This window comes from Helicoverpa armigera, chromosome 29 (genome assembly GCF_030705265.1).
Source record: "Helicoverpa armigera isolate CAAS_96S chromosome 29, ASM3070526v1, whole genome shotgun sequence".
NCBI lineage: Eukaryota > Metazoa > Arthropoda > Insecta > Lepidoptera > Noctuidae > Helicoverpa > Helicoverpa armigera.
This window is the reverse complement of record NC_087148.1, coordinates 927,181-943,128: the sequence shown is the minus strand read 5'-3', so window position 1 is coordinate 943,128 and position 15,948 is coordinate 927,181. Positions and strand designations below refer to the sequence as shown.

Here is a 15,948-nt window from a genome sequence, read left to right as displayed (position 1 = left end):
GTTGAGTAGAACTTAGTAGATCTTTGGCAGTCGTTACGGGTAGTCAGAAGCCAGTAAGTTTGACAACCAGTCTTACCAAGAATAGGGCTCTTGGTGTGTGTTCCATATCATTAAAATCGTTGCAGTAATTTTGGCTTGAAAAAAGACAGACGAACAGACTTTCGCATTGATAATATTAGTAGGTAAGGATAAGGATTATTTATATATACTTCTAGATAATAAAATGTGTCAATCTTTGAAAGTCTAAATTAAATTAGAGTAATAATATATGAGGTGCCTTGTTTATTCAAATATCTATGTAAATATTATTAATATTGTGGGTAAAGCTGTAGCCTTTGTTTGTTTGAACGTGCTAATCTCATGAACTACTGGACCGATTTGAAAATTTCTTTCAGTGTTAAATAGCCCATTTATTAAGGAAGGTTTTTAATTCAGATGTGTGGAGTAGTTTCTACGGGTTCCAGTCTAACCAAGGGGTATCGGGTTGCCCGGGTAACTGGATTGAGGAGGTCAGATAGGCAGTCGCGTCTTGTAAAGCACTGGTGCTCAGCTACATCCGGTTAGACTGGAAGCCGACCCCAACATAGTTGAGAAAAAGGCTCGGAGGATGATGTATAAGTTATATTACTACCGGGTTCCATTCAAATCCTTTTACAGTGACTTTATAATATTAATATAATATCTATGAATTTACATGTCAAAAATCACGTTTCGTCTTAACACAACGCTTATAAAACTCCGTGGTCCCTCCAACGCATTCTTGAGCGAGGTCACAACCAAAATATAAAGTCGTCAATTAAACATTTGCGAAATATTTTAAGTTAACGAAATGTGTATGAAGTTACGTTTTCGACACACGAAAGGGAGTACTACTAGCGCCACGTGATGACGTGAGAGAATTTGGAACTAATGTGTGTTTACACGGCCATATTTGTTTAGGAAATAATTTTGTGCGTGTTGATACAAATAAGACTTTCTATATTGTAATATATTGTATGAATGAATACACTATAACTAGAGGTTTCTACTAACTATTTACAGATGCAAAGTCGTCTTTATTTTTTTTTTATTAATATAATATCGTTGTAAGATTTATTGTTTGCAAACATTTTACAAAGCCAAAAAAATCTGACGTTCTTTATATACAATGATTTATGACTGTAACTACCGTTTTCTCGTATTCAGTTACAGTTTACAATATATTTTTATTTTACTTTCAAATAGTTTATGTACCTAAATACATATTTTAATGTTGTATTTTCTTTTGTTCCACAGAAAATGGCGCCCTCTGTGAACGTCGCAGAGTACTATGCAGGAAAAACGCTCTTCATCACCGGAGCCACGGGTTTTATGGGCAAAGTCATGGTCGAGAAGATGCTGAGAAGTTGCCCTGACGTGAAGAAGATGTACTTACTCATGAGGCCGAAGAAAGGACACTCCAGTAAGGAGCGATTGGATGACTTGCTGAGTTTTAAGGTAAGCGCCATCTAGTAGCGAGTAGCGGAACTATTCTCTATAAAAGTTTTTTATGAACGATGGTAATAACAGTTTTCAACAAGAGTTTTGGATAATACTATTTTATATATATTTTATTTTATAAAAGAGTAAAAGTAAATTAACATTGTGTTTCTTTTGTTATTAAGTTGTCTTACAGCCAATTTCTTCATCAAAAGTAAAAGCTAAAGTAAAAGCCAAAGTAATGTCATAAAGTAAAAGTAACGGTCAAATTCGTTTTATCTATTAGTTTTCTGTCACTTTAGCCTTGAAAAAACGAATTTGACCGTTACTTTTACTTTATGACATTACTTTGGCTTTTACTTTTGATGAAGAAACTGGCTGTTAGTAGTTATATGTGCACAATATACCTATGAAATTAGGTTTTAGTTGATGTTACTAAGTAAATAAAATGTTAAGTCGATACTTTCAAGCACTTTATTTAAAGTTCACGCAGGTTTCGATAGCTCTCGAAACAATTTTCATTATTTTATTAAGTAAATTTAACACCCCACCCCGCCATTTTCAGATCTTCGACCGCCTAAAAGCAGAAAACCCGAAAATCTTTGACAAACTCCATGTGATACCCGGAGATATACTTTCTGAAGACCTGGGCATCTCTGACGAGGATCGGCGCCTGATTCAGAGTGAGGCGCAGATTATATTCCACTGTGCTGCTTGTGTCAGGTAATAACTGTTTTATCAGCTATGTAAGCAAGAGCTCATCACCCTCCGAGCCTTTTTCCCAACTATGTTGAGGTCGGCTTCCAGTCTAACCGGATGCAGCTGAGTACCAGTGTGCCACAAGGAGCGACTGCCCTATCTGACCCCCTCAACCCAGTTACCCGGGCAACCCCTTGGTTAGAGTGGTGTCAGACTTACTTGGCTTCTGACTACCTGTAACGACTGCCAAGGATGTTCAATGACAGCCGAGACCTACAGTTTTTAACTGTTTCATTTTAATTGTTTTCAAAGTCAAGGTCAAAGTCATATATTATTTGCAAACATGCGTACAGGTACAGGTGTTAGGTTTATAAACGTTCTCCATATTTTACCGTCACCGTTTCATCAGCTATGTAAGAAAGAGTATGGAAGAAGAAAAGATGCTGCGCCGACCCTAATAAGGTTGAGATTGGGGCAGGAGAAGATGATGACGAACGCTTTAAATCGGCTGCAATAAACTTCGTCTATGTTACATATTATCTATGCATAAAAATACCTACTAGTAGTGTGTGTGGGCGGTTGTCGGTCAGCTGCGCAGAACATAGTATAGTGCACAAGCATTTGCGTAGACACAGGTGCACTCTCTATTCCTTCACTCTTAGTCGATGTAGCAGGTGTAGCTGATTTTTAAAACAAGTTGCTATCAAATAAAATAAACCATTGCAACACTTAACAATAAGTTACATGTGGTTGTATTATAGTAAAAGTACAACATATCAGAATTAACAAAACGGTCCTCCTATTATTTCTAGACGTTAGAATTTGTCATATTTGATTTATAGAGTGTCATAATTTCATTTTCTCTCTTCTCCTTTCTCTTTTCTCTTCTACTTCTCTTTCTATTAGTTTATTCATGAAGTATTAATCACTTCTTTCAGGTTTGACATGTTCCTCCGCGATGCTGTGAAGATGAACACCGTCGGAACCAAGAAAGTCTTGCAGCTCGCTGAGGGAGTCAAGAATTTGGAGGTAACACTTAATTCAATTACTTCTACGTCAATACAATTCGCGCCAATGAACTCTCATCCTCCTAGCCTTTTCCCAACTAGGTATGTTGGGGTCGGCTTTAAGCCTATCCGGATTCAGCTGAGTTCAAGTGCTTTTCAAGAAGCGACTGCCTATCTGACCTCCTCAATCCAGTTACCCGGGCAACCCAATACCCCTTGGTTAGACTGGTGTCAGACTTACTGGCTTCTGACTACCCGTAACAACTGCCAAGGATGTTCAATGACAACCGGGACCTACAGTTTAACGTGCCATCCGAAACACAGTCATTAGTGTCTAAGATATACGTAGACAGTACCATAAAAATTTAGAAAAGTTGCATTGGTACTTGCCTGACCTGGAATCGAACCCGCGCCCTCATACGGAGAGGTTGGTTCTTTACCCACTAGGTCAACACGACCCACATCTTATTCTGGTCTTTCTTTCCAGGCGTTCATCCACGTATCCACCTCATACTGCCGCTGCGAGCTCCCCGAGCTGGAAGAGAAGCTGTACCCTTCGAAGCACAGACCTGAACACGTGATGCATTGCGTCAGCTGGATGGACGATGACCTTCTCACGCATTTGCAACCCAAGTTAGTTTGAAATTCATCGTCAATATATCTATTGTAGGACATAGGACAAGGTATGAGCGTTAATCACCATCAAAGTGGACTTTGAAAGCCCGGGGGCCTTACTAATAAGGTCTTCCTTCACCGTTTTTAGGATTCCGTACCCAAAGGGTAAAACGGGACTCTATTGTTTTCACTCCTCTGTCCGTCCGTCCATCTGTCACCAGGCTGTATTTCATGAACTGTGATAGTTAGAGAGTTGAAATTTTCACAGATGATGTATTTCTATTGCAGCTATAACAACTACTGAAAACTAGAATAAAATAAATATTAAGGGTTGCACCAATACAACAAACGTGATTTTAAAAAATAGTACGGAACTCTTCGTGCTGGAGTCCGACTCGTGTTTGGCCGGTTTTTAGTCATTGGTGTCATTTTGGTAGATTGATTGATTGATATACCTAGAAAGTACAAATAACTTTAAAACGATACATTGGCAGCTGCCTGACCTGCGTCCGTGGTTTTACCCGCGTTCCAAGGGAACACCTTCCCATGAACATAGCAATACCTGAGATGCTGGTATCACAACCACATTAAGGCCACCACAACATCCACTTAAGGTCCAAGTACACCGACACCATAAATTTCCGTTTTTCTTATTATAACTATTCACTTTAAAAAATAAAAGTGAAAATTCACAGTAAAGGACAGTTTTAAGAAAACTGTAGCTTATGTCGTCGGTGGACTTAGGCCTGTAACATTATTAACATGATATTATGTTTTCCAGGATAATCGAGCCCCAGCCTAATACATACGCGTATACCAAGTCTCTCACAGAAGACCTGGTGTCACAGTACGAGGGAAAGTTTCCCATTGCGATCGCAAGGCCATCTATCGGTGAGTAGCGGAACTAGTGTTGAAGTAAATCAATATAGATAGATTATTTACACGGAAAAATCGACTATTTGTGAATGATATTAATAAAGCTGGACCATTTTTTTAATTGAATAGTTTTACAATTATATATACCTAGATAATATTCAAATGAGTTGATCGATGTCTTTAGTTTTCTTGGACATAATGGAACAAATCGTGATTGCTACTGGCTACTGCTTGCTCTGGTCAAATACACACGAAGGCGTAGTTTAATAAAAAAAAACCCACCATGTTCCTTCTTTAGCCTATTATGTACCAGGGTCACGGTAATACGCTTGAACAATCCCGCAGCCCTGGTAGGCGCATACACTAGGGGAAAAAATCAAACAAAAACCTATGTGAAAGAAACATCAATGGTCGTTAACCAGTCTATTTATTTTAAAATAATATAACAGTAATAATTAATTAATTTTAATTATTATATTCCAGTGGCCGCAGCGTATAAGGAACCCTTGCCTGGATGGGTGGACAACCTCAACGGACCAACGGGGCTACTAGTCGGTGCTGGAAAAGGTATGTAACCATTATTTACCGCACCATGCCCAACTATGTTGGCGTCAGCTTCCAGTCTAACCGTATGCAGCTGAGTACCAGAGCTTTACAAGGAGCGACTGCCCTATCTGAACCTCAACTCAGTTACCCGGGCAACCCAATACCCCTTTGATGAAACCTGTCAGAAACACTGGCTTCTGACTACCCGTAACGACTGCTAAGGATGTGCAATGACAGAATGTTGAATTTATGGCATCTAAGTTCATCTCTCTGCCTCCATATTCTTGAGGCTATCATCTTACCATCATCTATTATCATCATCATGTACGTTTGTCTGTCTACAGGCGTGATCCGCACAATGCACTGCAATGACAGCTATACGGCGGACGTGGTGCCAGTCGATGTCACCGTCAACGCCTGCATCATACTGGGCTACCTGACAGGACTTGAGCAGTACGTTCTCACCTATGTCTTTAACCTTAATATAGTTATTTGGGGCTAATCGTTTTCTAGCGGTTTCATCCGCGGAACAGGGGAACTTCTGTCCGTACCGGTATAAAGTATAGCCTATGTTACTCGGGGAGAGTGTAGCTTCACAAAAGTCAAGGAGTATTTCAGAGAGAAACAAACTTCACTATGTATACTATATACTATACACTAGGTGTTCCCCGTGGTTTCGCTCGCATTTTGAGATAAATATTTCTCCCACTTAGATAAAAAGTAGATAATATTTGGCAAAGCTAGAGAATGTTTCTATTTTGAAGTAAAGATAGGATTAGTGGTGCTTACTTTGAAGCGAGGAAACCATAAAAATCTAAAAGTTTATCCATCGACAGAACCCACGCTAAAGTGTATTATGCACTTTGTAATAATTATCAAGCTAGACTCATTTCAATGAGAATAAGAATAACAGATATGTTTTCAACTTGCAGGCCTAAACAGATCAATGTTGTGAACGTCACTCAGTCAGAAATCAACCCCATCACATGGGGGCAGGCGCTAGATATGGGTAAGTTTCTAATTTGTTTATTAGACCCTACTGGCTACCTAATTAACATTTGATTATTAATTCTGTCTCACTGCTGACATTTCAAGAAAGTAGTTCCACTCAATTCCATTCCATACAAAGTCTTCTTATCGAGTGAAACCTGCAATTTCATCACCTAACAAGTCCTAGTGTCAGAGTTTTCTCAAATGCGTCTGACGGTCTTTGATTTGGAACCACACAAAGTGGTAACGTCATTTGATAGTTTTCCAGCTAGCCTCCATCTCCGTCGCCTTTTCCCTAGGGTCAGCTTTCAGTCCAACCGGCTGCAGCCGAGTACCAGCGTGACGCCAAGCATTGCTTACGATCCGCGCAACTATGACTTAGCCATGAGCTCCAACTCTTCACTCTGGAAAAATACATATAACTTTAAGATACAGAAAGTTACATTGAAATCTGCTTGACTTAGAATATAACCCATGCTTGTGGGTAGTGCTTTACCCACCAAGACACGACGACTTGACACCATATAATTAAAATTAATCTAAATTTGAACCTCCCTTCTTCATCAGGTCGTGTCCACGTGCAAGAGTTCCCCTTCACAGTATGCCTGTGGTACCCAGGCGGCTCGCCCAAGAGCTCGCGAGTGGCTCACCAGCTCGCCTTGTTCTTCACTCACCTCCTACCCGCTTATCTGGTCGATATGCTGATGTTTTTGATGGGGAAGAAGACTTTGTAAGTATATGTTTGAAAGTCTTAACACCAAAGTGGAGCGCAGTGGAGACGTTTTTAAATAAACAAAAAAATTTTGTTGTTGAAACATCTTGTTATTGTCTACTTAGGGCTGATTTTTCAATCATCAGTTAACTTCTATCTGAGGGATAAATATGGCGGTTTGACATATATTCCATACAAAAGCTGTCAAAACGTCAAACATATTCCCCAGATAACAGTTATCTGGCGATTGAAAAATCAGCCCTTAGTGGTATACAGAGAGCGAAAATATAATATTGTATTGGTTGTTTTTAAAGTTATCCACTCCGCTTTGGTGCAATTTGGACCTAATTCCACCTTATGAGATTCCATTGTGATTACATTTTTGACTGAACCTACTAATTTCGATTTCATTACTTCAGCTGAATGAAATCTATTTATAAAGAATTATTTTAGTTAAAGAGCTAAGCACACACCATACAACTAACAATATTGTTGCGCAACAGTGGCGCCGCTATCTAATTACTACATTACCTTCTTTTTAAATGACATGGAACTACATTATCATTATTTATGCATCTCCTTAAATGTAAAACTAAAAACACACAGAAAAAAACTTTTAAATAGCTATCCTTTTTTTTGAAGTCTTCACTAACTAACCAAATTCCGTCTATTTTCAGTATGATAAAAATCCAGAAACGCATCAACTACGGTCTGGAAGTCCTGCAGTACTACACCACAAAGGAATGGTTCTTCAGGAATGACAACTTCGTGGCTCTGCAGCATCGCATATCTAAGAGCGATAACGAGACTTTCTATACGGATATGAAGGTAAATATATAATTTCCAGCTTTTGGAAAAATATTTGGACCATTTACCCAGAATTTTTACATGACTGGGATGGTTGGCGTTCGTTGGGGGAGGCCTACGTTCAGTAGTGGACGGCAATTGGCTAATATGATGATGATGATAACGATCTGGCTTTCCGTTTTAAAGGCGTCCAGTCTAACTGGATGCGGCTGAGTACCAGTGTGTCATATAGATATGACTACCTAATTGACCACTACAACCTTTTACTTACTGATAACTATAATTGGTTTTAACACTTTCTGAAGCGATTAGCACTACCCAAAGCGATTGCCAAAGCAAATGACAGCCAGGACTCAAAGCTTAACATGAATTTATAAACTTCATGACAAATATGTCACGGACTTATTGTGCAACCAAAACCTTTAGTTTTGAGATATATGTATGTAGATAGTCATCTATGTAATCAGGTTACATAGTCAAATCATTGTTCACACTGCAGGGCACAGGCTTCTTCTAATATTATTATTATATCTAGCCTGTAGTGTCCCACTGCTGGGCAAAGGCCTCCCCATCTCGCTTCCACCCTTCCCGATCTTTCGACCGGGTCCACCAATCCAGACGATAGGCGTCTAGTTCGTCACGCCATCTTTTCCGGGGCCTACCCCGCCTGCGGTGTCCATCCTGAGGTGTCCACTGGGTGATAAATTCTTCTAATAAAATGATAAAAATGGGCGTGGTCAAATACTGAAGATATGTTTACTTACAGGACATGGACTGGAGCGGCTATATCCGCAACTACATCCGTGGAGCACGAGAGTACTGCTGCAAGGAGGACCCTGCCACCCTGCCCGCTGCACGAAGACTGCAAACACAGTGAGTACCTATACTCTCTCCCTCAAGCCTTGTCTTTTTGAATTTCTCTCTTCATCCTCTTACTCTTATCTCAACGTTTTTTCTCCCATACACACAAGTAACGTTCTTTCTAGCCATGTCGACTTTCACACAATCCATCCATCGTTTCTTTGGTCGTCTGCTTCCACTATATCCATCCACAGTCTTACTCATGATCCTCATTCTATGCCGAGCCTCTTCCCAACTATGTTGCGATCGGCTTCTAGTCTAAAAGGATTCAGCTGTGTACCAGTGTTTAACGAGGAGCGACTGCCCTATCTGATCTCCTCAAGTAGTACCCAGTACCACTTGACTGCCTTCAGACTTACTTTTTCATTTCAAATAGGCCTGTGGAAGCACTTTTGAAACGTCAAAATAGTTGCACGGTTCCAAGGAGTTGGTCTCATGGAGAAAACCGGCCACTAATTCCATAGACAATCGTCTAAAAAAAAAAGAACAAAAACAACAACGGCTGCAACTGTGCACCAGTGCCACCAGTGCCCACAAGGAGCGACTACCAACCCAGTTACCCGTGCAACCTGATACCCCTTGGCAAGATTGATTGTCAGGCTTCCTGGCGTCTGACTACCCGTAGCGACTGCCAAAGATGTTAAAATGACAGGAGCATACAATGAGACCTAAAAAGAAAATGTGATGTGAAGAAAATGTGATTTTAGTGTTAATATTAATTTTGTTTGTCCACAGATTATACTACTTAGATAAGGCAGTCCAGATCATGGTTGGGCTTCTAGTATCATACTTCATCTATTACTATTTTAACATGCTCTATTCTGTGATAAGCTCATAATTAGCTAATTTAATTAACTGTACCAACACACTGCAAACTTTTAGTCGGCCGATAGTTTGTTTGGGCTCATAAATCAGTATGAAGATGAATGGTAGTACGCACATTACTAAGATCAGGTATTTATCCGGTATCAGACCGACTGAGAACTTTGATTGGAATCAAGATTTTCTTTTCAAAAAAATTGGCAACTGTCGGCCAACTGTTTTGTGTGCAGTGTGTGGTTATTTTAATACTTTGTTATTATTGTGATTTAATGATTATCAAATATTATAGAGGCTATTTCTGCCTCAAAAATAATCCCATTCGAGTCATATATTACTTACTTAGTTAAAGTTATTTCTTATAAATATTATAAATAGAAATAATGTTGGCGATTGTTTTTTGAGAGAATTGTGTCCATGTGTGTAGACAGCCTTATTTTATGTGCTCTATATTCTAACAATAAATAAAATACTTTAACTTTAATACTTACAATGGAGATTATCCTGTTTTTTTTTATTATGTTGACAAGCAATTTCCAAATATTCATAAATAGGCAGTATATAGAGGTAATAATACTTGTTATAGGAGTTAACCACCGCGAAAAAAAAAATAAGAATCCCATGATAGTTTCTTACTAGAAAGAAAAAAATACATCATTTTTGTTATCTAAGTAAAATAATAAAACGGAAGCGTTTTGTACCCTATTTGTTATCTAACTTACAATAATAAAGAGGAAACATTTTTTTGTTTGTACCCGAAAGGCGCCGAAACTACTGAACCGATTTGAAAAATTATTTCAATGTTGGAAAGCTACACTCTTCCCGAGTAACATAGGCTATATTTTATCCCGGTACGGGCAGCAGTTGCCACGGGACGCGGGTGAAAACGCGGGAAATAAACTTACATATTCTACAATACTTGTTTTATAATAAAGAAACATTAATATACCAAAGACAAGAGTGTAAAATGTTTCTTAGGAAATCATAGTTTTTAGCCCATTTCATAACTTACCTAATAATACTCATAGATTTGTACTTAATTTTTACTAAATTTTAAAATAAATTCATTTACGTAACAATTTGACCTACTGTCAAAAAAATTGTATAAATTTCCAAATGAATATGTACAGTCAACTTCAGGTCAGTGGTAACAGTTTTATAGGAAAATCGTACTTATTAATATTGAGTTAAGGTGCATGACAGTTAAATTACCACTGATGTGCAGTCTACTGTACAGAAAGCACATTAACCTACCTCAATCTGTCAAATGTCTTCAATAGATTTTCAACCTTAGCACAATAGTTTAAGGTTAATGTTCGATTTGTAGACAGATTTAAACAACTGTGCAACTTTTCTAAGTTTGTATGTACTTTCTAAGTATATCTTGGACACCAATGGCTGATAAAAAGGTGAAGGAAAACATCTCGAGGAAACCTGGACTATATAGTCTGAAATCAGCAACCCGCATTGAGCAAGCGTGATGATTAATGCTCAATCGTTCTCCGTGTGAGAGGAGGCCGCAGCCCAGCAGTGGGACGATACAAAGGCTGTAACAGGTAGACAGATTCGGGTAGCTTGACCTGCTTTCTGTACCTAGGTACCTTTTTTATTTCTTCTTGCCTTGTAGCCATTTGAGTTTTTCAAAAAAATATATTAATGAATTATTAAGTAAAATTAACCTATAATTAATGGACCTATCCGTTGTGACTTTTTTTGTTAAAACATTGTTTTTCTTGCGCAACTGTTGCTCAACTAAATAGTTGCGGTGTATGGAATTGTCTTTAGTATTTAATTGTTTACCTCATGTATAAATTGTAATAAATAATGTTAATACGAATTATAATAAATTAAATTAGATAATTGATGTGTTTTATTTAATTTATCTCAGCATTTGCACCCTTACAACAATTTTCCAACATTTTCACTCTAAATTATAACATAAAAATCCGATTTTTCATTCGCCAGATAATTTTTCAGAAAAATAGGTATGTTTGACGTTTTGACAGCTTTGGTATAAAAAATATGTCAATCCGCCGTATTTATTCTTCAGAGAGATTTTTTTTACTGATGATTGTAAAACCGGCCTCTAAAACATTTTTTATTGACTTCAAAAAAGGAGAATGCTCTGAATTACGATTTATCCTTTTCGATTTTTTTTAAACTAGCTTCAGGCCGCAGTTTCAAGCTTCTTGAGATAATTCTATCCTATGCCCTTCCCGGTAAGTACTAATTTCCAGCTTAAACGATTCAAAAATTCACGAATTTTGAGCAAGGGATAAATGTAGGGATTTATTTATTCAACATGTAACGTAATTAAGGCACGCCCTCAAACACCCCAATTAGAATATTATGTTATAATCATAATACATACACTGAATTTTTAATTTTACATATATATGCATTGTTATTTACTAAATTAGTTATACCAATTCTTGGAGAACTTTTTGGTCATACTACTTACTACGCACGCAAATATCTATTCGGTCTATTTGAATTTGTTTTGACTGTACAGGGTTAATATGACAATAATTTCCGTAGTTTTAATTATTTTTGGGATAAAAAATTACCTATATTAAAAATGATTTAAATCGATTCTGAACAAACTAATTTCAGGATGTGCGTTAATTAAGTTACATGTTGTATAAAGGGTTATTGGTAAATCACTAACAACCTTGCAGGACTGTATTACTAAAGTCATAAACTACAACTTTTGTTCTATGACTTTTTATAAAACATAATACATTTGCCAAAAACAAACCTACAAGATTTCATTGGTCTATCTAACACATTTCAACTCTATTTTGCTATAGTGATAAGCACGCCCCTACCATTTCTTCACCAACAAAAGGCCCGATCGAGACCAGTCGAGCGATTAGTCGACCTTAGAGTGTGCGGACGAGTCGAGATTATCACACATTACAATAAATTCGTTTGGTGAAGGGTTTGCATTTTTAGAATGAATGCAAGATCTTTGTCTACCCTACGCCTCCCGCGCACTATTCTCGTACCTAGTCATACTTTTGAATTGGTAACTCGCTACGCTACGATTTCCCGCCTTTTTACGAAAAGGTCAAATAAAAAAACAAAATATCGTCTTCTTCACGTACTGTGTGCCTCGGTGGACGATCACTATCCCTGATGGCATGCCGGAAATGCCCGTAATCTCGTAACCGCTGTGTGGCGGCTAGCATTGTTACTCAGCTAGGTGTAGGGATGTTTGGGAATCGTATGGCGTATTGGCGACATCACACCTAGCCAGCGTTCGCACTCGACATTTGAATATCGATACGCCATACTGTAAAGATAATTACGTTCGCACCACCGAATTTCCCTACAAGGACACGTATGATGCGACGCGGGCGCATAAAAACGACTGACGGCCGCTCGTAAATAGGTCAAACGCTCAAGAGCCCCGCGCCCTGCTCCCCTCCGCTGTCTTTTGTACTACTGTTTACTGTGCTTCGCATAGACTTCGTAACTTTTAGAGCGTACACTTGAAATATTTTAATTTTTGTGTGAAAATTTTGATGAACTAAAATCTGAGAATTATTAAAAGTCATAGAACAAAAGTTTTAGTTTATGATATTAGTAATATGGTCCTGAGAGGTTGTTAGTGTTTTACCTATAACCCTGTATATCTAGGTAGATAAATAATATTTAGTAATACTTGCTTACTTCTATAACTTGCGTGGTCAATATTACCTACCAGCTAGTTACGTGTTTTATTATTTAAAGCAATGCATTCATTTGTTTTATAGACGATCTATATCATAATATTATGTAGAGCAAACCGACTATGTATTATTATATAGGTACATTCGTATATTATTACAAAACACCTCATTTTATTTTTCGTGGCTAACCCCCCCATCCAGAGACATTTAATGATTACTTAAGTCATTCCTTAGTGACAGATTCTCATAGAAATTCTGCACTAAGGAACAGCTTAAGTAACCATTAAATGTATCTGAGTGTGTCCATAAGTAACAGTCCCATAAGGGCCCATCGATCATATGGCTATGCATCTCTCAGAAGTCAGAAAGTCTGACAACCTATCGAGGGGTACCGAGTTAACTGGGTTGAGGAGGTCAGATAGGCGCTCCTATTACCCAGCTCCATCTCTGTCTCCCGAGCCCTTTTCCCAACTATGTTGGGGTCGGCTTCCAGTCTAACCGGATTCAGCTGAGTACCAGTGTGCCACAAGGAGCGACTGCCTATCTGACCTCATCAACCCAGTTACCCGGGAAACCCGATACCCCTTGGTTAGACTGGCGTCAGACTTACTGGCTTCTGACTACCCGTAACGACTGCCAAGGATGTTCAATGACAGCATTTGATGTCCAAGATATACTTAGAAAAAACATACAAACTTAGAAAAGTTGCTTTGGTACTTGCCTGCCCTAGAATCGAACCCACGCACTTATACTTGAGAGGTTGGCTCTATACCCACTAGGCCACCACGACTTAGTAACCAGCTACATTCTTAAAAATAAGATACAGGACTGCAAAGGCTAGACAGGTTTAACCTACCTTCTTAAATAGAGGATAACATATAGCGAACTGATTAATTATAAATGAAAGACATTACGTGACCTTGGCTAGCTATAAACAATGGCTAGACTATTTGGACAACTAGGAACGTGCCCGGAATAGTAGAACTACATTGTTAGAAGATATTCTGATGGTGTCTTATGACTCTGTGTTTAAGCTACGAATATAATTAGTCGTTATTTTGTAGTCACATTGTTATGATAAACTAACTTTTAGCAGTAAGTAGTTTAAGCCGTGTCACGTGTGAGCTATTTCACGCACCCGGATAAGAAGGCTACCTAACACTGAAATATTTCTTCTGTACTGTTACAGCCTTTATATCGTCCCACTGCTGGGCACAGGCCTCCTCTCACACGGAGAAGGATTGAGCGTTAAATATTACTTCAAATTGTATTTTTTACAGACAACATAAACGTGCGTTCTCTTCTTAAACGTTTACTTTACTTTGAAAATTGAACATCATCATCATCCTCCGAGCCTTTTCCCAACTATGTTGGGGTCGGCTTCCAGTCTAACCGGATGTAGCTGAGTACCAGTGCTTTACAAGGAGCGACTGCCCTATCTTAAGTCCTCAACCCAGTTACCCAGGCAACGTAAAAATAATGAATTAGGAATGGGGATTATTCAACATCTTTGGCAGTCGTTACGGGTAGTCAGAAGCCAGTAGGACTTACCTAGGGGTTGCCCGGGTAACTGGGTTGAGGAGGTCAGGTAGGTATGATGATGAGTGAAAAACAGTTTTCACAAAACTGACGTTTTTATGTTGTCGATGTATCTTAGATCAATTGAACCAAAGACTGTTAATTAACAAAGAAACCTACTTAATTTGCTCCGAATATACATATAATTTACTTATGATAAATCAAATATGTACATGTAGGTTTGCTTGACCGAATCTACTTTTTATGTAAATGAACGACAAACAATTCTATGCGTGCTTTAGGATAGCAGTAGATAATATCTCAGTCTTAGAGCATCTGCACACTGCAAACTTTTAGTCGGCCGATAGTTTGATAAAAAAAAGTTTCCTCTTTATCTACACTAATATAATAAAAATGCAATATTTTTTGTTTGTGAATCCTAAAGGCGAAACTGCTAGACCTATTTGAAAAAATTCTTACACTTTTCCCGAGTAACATAGGCTATATTTTATCGAGGTATGGGCAGTAGGTATAGTTCCGTTGAAACTGCGGCAAAACGGCTAGTTATATATAAATAGTAAGTAAATATAAACCAACTTTCGACCAACAGTCTTAGTAATATACACTTTAGTGTTCAGTGTTTGGGGCTAAAAACACTGTTTACACTTATTAATATTCGTACTGCTGTTATATTAAATGTGCATTCATTAGGGTTTTCCTTGATCAGGTCAGGGGTCAAACAATGACTGTGCAAAATAAACAACGTAAATTTACTGATATTTTAACTTTAAAAAAAGGAAAAAATAGCACAATGGCTAAAGCTATGGTCGTGATTTCGATTCTTACCTTTTGCATTTTTTTTTTCCTTTTTTTAGTCTATAATTATTTATTTTATACAATGTACACACTATACATATATACAAACTTAAACTACTTATCTTTATACAAAACTAAAAATAAAATACTATATACAAAATACATATAAACATAAAACATAATAATTAAAACATACATTTTGCAAAATTGATGTGTACCTACTTTAGGCAAGTATATAAATCATAGTTGCTATATAACCAAACTTCCCTTTTTTAAATAAAATATAAGTACATACATAGCCTATGACTCTTGGAAATTAGCTTTCCTTTGGTAAAAGAATTTTCAAAATCGGTTCGGTAGATCCAGAGATTTTCTCTCTTACAAGCTCTATCTTTAAATATTACTAGTCATTCCAACATTTTTACTCATATCCCATGAAAACTAGGTACTTCTCGAATCGAGACAAAATATAGCCTATGATCTTTCCAACAGTGAAAGAATTTTTCAAATCGTTCTAGTAGTTTCGGACTTTCGGAGCCTTTAGGATACA

The 15,948-nt window shown here is 37.8% G+C and overlaps 1 protein-coding gene across 1 annotated transcript in view; it reads left to right on the top strand.

The window, feature by feature from the left end:
- The window catches only part of LOC110381393 (putative fatty acyl-CoA reductase CG5065), a 34,906-nt gene extending 23,656 nt beyond the window's left edge, over nucleotides 1-11,250 (top strand). The window contains exons 2-13 of the mRNA XM_021341709.3: nucleotides 1,276-1,476; nucleotides 2,024-2,181; nucleotides 3,096-3,186; nucleotides 3,652-3,797; nucleotides 4,561-4,670; nucleotides 5,139-5,222; nucleotides 5,546-5,654; nucleotides 6,134-6,210; nucleotides 6,759-6,921; nucleotides 7,581-7,731; nucleotides 8,477-8,583; nucleotides 9,307-11,250. Of these exons, the coding sequence (XP_021197384.3) occupies nucleotides 1,279-1,476; nucleotides 2,024-2,181; nucleotides 3,096-3,186; nucleotides 3,652-3,797; nucleotides 4,561-4,670; nucleotides 5,139-5,222; nucleotides 5,546-5,654; nucleotides 6,134-6,210; nucleotides 6,759-6,921; nucleotides 7,581-7,731; nucleotides 8,477-8,583; nucleotides 9,307-9,409 (1,497 nt within the window). The 5' untranslated portion in view covers nucleotides 1,276-1,278 and the 3' untranslated portion in view covers nucleotides 9,410-11,250. The remainder of the gene's footprint in view (nucleotides 1-1,275; nucleotides 1,477-2,023; nucleotides 2,182-3,095; nucleotides 3,187-3,651; nucleotides 3,798-4,560; nucleotides 4,671-5,138; nucleotides 5,223-5,545; nucleotides 5,655-6,133; nucleotides 6,211-6,758; nucleotides 6,922-7,580; nucleotides 7,732-8,476; nucleotides 8,584-9,306) is intronic.
- The last annotated feature ends 4,698 nt before the right edge of the window (nucleotides 11,251-15,948 follow it).